Source organism: Penaeus monodon, chromosome 14, assembly GCF_015228065.2.
Source record: "Penaeus monodon isolate SGIC_2016 chromosome 14, NSTDA_Pmon_1, whole genome shotgun sequence".
Classification (NCBI taxonomy): Eukaryota; Metazoa; Arthropoda; class Malacostraca; order Decapoda; family Penaeidae; genus Penaeus; species Penaeus monodon.
Window position 1 is genome coordinate 36,791,938 of NC_051399.1, and position 4,327 is coordinate 36,796,264.

Genomic DNA, 4,327 nt, shown 5'->3' on the forward strand with positions numbered 1-4,327 from the left:
AACTAATAAGCATCATTATATATGAAAATAAAGACTATTATATTCCCACTAAAGTATTCCTTCGCTTCCCGAATTCCTTGACCAAAACTATTAAACAACTGAAGTTTCTACGTGCTTCTGGCCTCGTTATCACATCACAGTTAACTTTTATCACCTGGTTTCTCTGGGTTCTTCTCTCTTCTCTCATCTGTTTTCTGTTTTCCTTCTTTTTCTTTTCTTTCTTTACTTTTTTTTTTTGTCTTCGTTTTCCTCTTCTCTTTCTTCGGTCTTTTCCTCGTGTTTCGTTTCTTTCGGTGTTCCTCTATTTTTTTCTTTCCTTCTTTCGGTGGATTTTTTTTATCAATTTTTTTTTTCTTTCTTTCTTTCTTGGAAGCTCACTATGTTGGTGGTAAAGTTGCTCTCTCTCTCTCTCTCTCTCTCATTCTCTCTCGCCTCTCTCATTCTCTCTCTCCTCTCTCAATCTCTATCTATCTATCTATCTATCTATCTATCTATCTATCTACTATCTATCTATCTATCTATTGATCTGTCTCTCTCTCTCTCTCTCTCTCTCTCTCTCTCTCTCTCTCTCTCTCTCTCTCTCTCTCTCTCCCTCTCTCTCTCTCTCTCTCTCGCTTTGTGTGTGTGTGTGTGTGTGTGTGTGTGTGTGTGTGTGTGGTGTGTGTGTGTGTGTGTGTGTGTGTGTGTGTGTGTGTGTGTGTGTGTGTGTGTGTGTGTGTGTGTGTGTGTGTGTGTGTGTGTGTGCATGTTTACCTCCCCCTCATCTGAGGACGTTCAGTTCAATGATATTCTGTTCCTTGAAGACATACACATCAAACCATGACCTTCCCTGATTTTTTACATTCCTTATCGTACCATTCTTGACTCCTTTCAACAACTTAAATTCGCGATCTCAAAATATATTCGTATCAAGCAAATGCACATTTTTTTTTCGATCTCTAGGTAAATCATATATTTCTTATTTTCGCTAACTTTCCTTTTTTTTAAGTTTTCATTTCCCTTTTCGATTCTGATAATAAAGCCGATTCACTCGTTTGCAACATGCAATAACAACATGCATTCAACGTAGTCTTAACGGACCTCACACTCTCGCCAAGTCTGTAATGATTTAATCTTTCTCAGCATCATCATCTTGTAGCCTCGATCTTGTCTTTTGGATCTCAGTAAGCATTTTACATTCATCTTTATAAGTTTTAATTCTTTTATTCATGTTTTCCTTTATATATTTTTTGTTCCACATTTTCCCCCTTTTTTCACTTTTCCTAAGTATCCGGATGGTTCTTAAAATCACTTTTACTAGATCTTTGTCTCTCGTCCTGGATTTCTTCCTGGATGCTGCTTTATTCCTGCGCCTTAGAGATCGTCATCTTTTCAGGCGATTCTCCTCGTGATCATCATCTCCTTTCTGGTTCTCCCGATCTCACTTCCACCAGGTATCTTTTACGAAGTCTCGCCTCGACTCTTTACCCCCTCCCCCCTTTTTTTATCCCAAAATTAAACTCCTTGCTAAAGAAATCTTATACAGCCGAAAGCTTTCCCCTGGATCCTACAAAGTGCCTCATGAACCACTTGGCGCCCTTGTTGCGTGGTGCTGGGATGACCGTCATGACGCTGTCCTTGCTGGAGGCGGACGACGACGAAGACGATGACGAGGAAGACTTGGATGACGTAGCTGTAAACGTCCGATTCTGGATGGACTTGTGAGGAGCAGCGGCCGGAAGGACCATCTCTTTCTGCGTCCCGGGTTGTGCCTTGAGCCCGTGGCTTGCCTTCTTTAGGGGCGACCTGACGACCTTCGAGAAGTTAGGGAGGAAGGACCGCCGTGGAGAGGGGGTGGGTTTGGCAGCGGAGGCGGCGAGCGTCCTCTGCTCGTCCGCCGAAGGCCGAGGCTCCGCGGATGAGGTCCAATGGGGGGCAGCACTGCGCAACTGGGTCGGGGACGTCGGTCGTGACCTGCTCGGGGAGCTGGTTGCAGATCCTATGGCAGGTTGAAGGTAAACGCCTGAAGGAAAAGTGAAAGTACCTTGATAATGCTGAAAATCGAAAGGAAGATTGCACGTGCTTTTATCAAGTTATAAGAGGCACCTACACTACCTAACGGTGAGCATGCGGTATAGGTGATGTCTACATATGTGACTGACATCCTAGTTATACAGTAACATTCTTCCTTCCACAAAAATGTGACGTTTACTCACTGTGCCGGGGAGTCCTTGGAGGTGTGACGTCGGGCAGGAGATGGGACCAAGGATTGTACCCGCCAGGGGCTACGTGACTCAAGGAGGATGTGGAGCGGGGCATGGCCACAGGAAGCTGGCCGGGTGAGGAGGCCACCGATGTCCCCTCAGAAGGATGGAAGTACGTCCATACGCCAGAGTCTAGAGGAGGACCTCTGCTTTTGCAAGGTGGAAGGGGAGGGCGTGGGGCAGGAGCGCGGGCGGGGTGGCACTGTGCCGACAGTCCCGGGGGCTGACGGGGCTCGTGGCAGTAAGTGAGTTCCGGCTCACTGTTGTAGTCTAGAGACGACATCTCGGAAGGGGCTTCGTGCCTCGGGGCGTCGGGGAGCTCGGGCTGGCTGGAGATCCAACCCGGACGGCGGCTGCTCAGTCCGTACTCCTTGAGGTTCTCATGGATGTTTCCGAAGTGATCATAGATGTGGGACGTCATGAAGGCTGAGTATTGCCTGAAGGTCGCGTCCTCAAGGGATTTTGGACACCTCACCTGTGCGAGCAGGACTTCCGGATCGTAGCAGAACCTCGCTGACGGACAAGGGTTGGGGTTCTTTGCCTGCCCCTTGCCGTTCTGCCCTTCGCGGTCAATTCTCTCCTTCGTGGCTTGATAATGATCCCAGTAAGTCTCCTTCAGACTCACGCAACTCTCGCTGTGAGCCAAGACTTCGGACGAGAGTAAGGACTCTGCAAGGTCCATCTCCATGTGCTCGGAGACGATCGAGGCCTGCGAGAGCCTCTTCTCCAGGAAGGACGACCCGCGCAGGCTTCTGACGGGGCCACTGCCGTAGCCGTAGACGAGGGGCCTCTTCAACGTCTCCATGGGCTTCACGTCGCAGTCTGCCTCGATGTAGTCGTCTTCGTCATCGTCATAGCTGATCAATTTGTCTATTTTGCTGGACAGGCTGGTTTTCGAGTCAGGTGCGTCATCGTGGTCTGACATGATACCCCTGTCTGACAGCTCCTCGGCGACGCACACTCCGTCATCGACCGTGTCGTAATCATCGTTTTCGTAATACTTTTCGTCGAAATTCGAGCTGCTGCTGTGACTCGACGACGACCCAATGCCTGTGTCTGCCTCGACGGGAGTCCCATCAGATCCGTCGTCCTTGCGCTCGGCCTCGTCCTCCGGTCGTGCTGGGGGCGAACGGCTCGTGGATGTTCCTGTGTCGTCGTTTTCGTCGTCGCGTCCATTCTCTCTGACAGTTACAAGTGGAAAGCCATTATCACTAAATTCCTCGCAGTCGACGGTCAAATCCAGAGAGAGGATACAAATGGAAGCTAAATTGAGCTTATCCTCCGGAGGGCTGACGTCACTGCTGTGGGCCTTGGCGGGGGAGCTGGCTCTGGCCTCCAGGAGGACGCCTGGCGGAAGCGGGGGAAGCACGGGGGAAGCCACGGAGATCCTGCCGGAGTCCTGTGAGGCGGAAGCTTCCCTTCGGGGATCGGCGGGTAATTGCTTCCCGCGCGAGGCACCCAGACGGGCTCTCAAGGGTTATGACGTTTCACCCAGTGCTATGCCGCCACGTGTGTAGGCAGCGAGGGCGCGGCTGGGCGACTTTCCGCGGCATTTTCCCACGCTATCAGAGTTGGGCGTGCAAAGGACTGGCGGATGACTGTCTCGTGGCGAATCTAAAGTCTGAGGGAGGGCGTGCTCGGAGGGGCGTGAGGCCAGCACAGAGGGCGTGGAGAGTGAGAAGACGTGGTTGCGTGGAGCTGCGGGAGACTCTGGTACTGGTAGGTTGTGTCAATCCCCATTGTGCTCGAGCGCTCGTCTGGTAGGTGATTAAGAATACAAATCGCGCGTGTTTCAGAATACCGAGATAAACCGGGGGGCCATTCATAGAGTGATGTTTGGGTTGCATGGGTATGTAATTAGACGTATCACAGAAGGTCAATAACTTTTACTAACAACATATGGAGCTGTTCCTATCTCATGTTCGTTGCTCCAAGAGGGTTAGGTTGATTAAACAGCCGGACATTTACATTAGCGTAATGAGTGACGGCCCCAAAAAGAAAAAAATCAAATAATAATGAATAGGAAAATATATTAACAGTAAAGATGTGTAGAGAGTATAAATAACCCTCCCAACAAAAATCTC

At 49.8% G+C, this 4,327-nt stretch overlaps 2 protein-coding genes across 3 annotated transcripts in view; one reads left to right on the forward strand and one right to left on the reverse strand.

Moving 5' to 3' along the window:
- LOC119581079 (adhesive plaque matrix protein-like) overlaps positions 1-45 on the forward strand; it is a 4,850-nt gene extending 4,805 nt beyond the window's left edge. For both annotated transcript variants that reach the window (XM_037929397.1, XM_037929399.1), the window contains one exon: positions 1-45. This exon is cut by the window's left edge and continues 1,022 nt beyond it. The gene's annotated coding sequence lies outside the window, so the exon portion shown is untranslated.
- Positions 46-682: 637 nt separating this feature from the next.
- On the reverse strand, positions 683-3,983 carry LOC119580691. The gene is made up of 3 exons (XM_037928788.1): positions 3,953-3,983; positions 2,196-3,710; positions 683-2,002 (listed from the first exon to the last, which is right to left on the reverse strand). Exons 1-3 carry the CDS (start codon positions 3,981-3,983, stop codon positions 1,518-1,520), a joined length of 2,031 nt encoding a protein of 676 aa, XP_037784716.1. The 3' UTR covers positions 683-1,517.
- Between the last annotated feature and the right edge of the window lie 344 nt (positions 3,984-4,327).

Coding starts and splice junctions, on each gene's coding strand:
- LOC119580691 (XM_037928788.1), bottom strand. CDS start 3,983: ATGGGGATTGACACAACCTACCAGTACCAGA. Junction 3,711..3,952: donor CACAACCTACCAGTACCAGA/GTCTCCCGCAGC, acceptor AACCCTTGAGAG/CCCGTCTGGGTGCCTCGCGC. Junction 2,003..2,195: donor TCCAAGGACTCCCCGGCACA/GTGAGTAAACGT, acceptor CTTTTCCTTCAG/GCGTTTACCTTCAACCTGCC.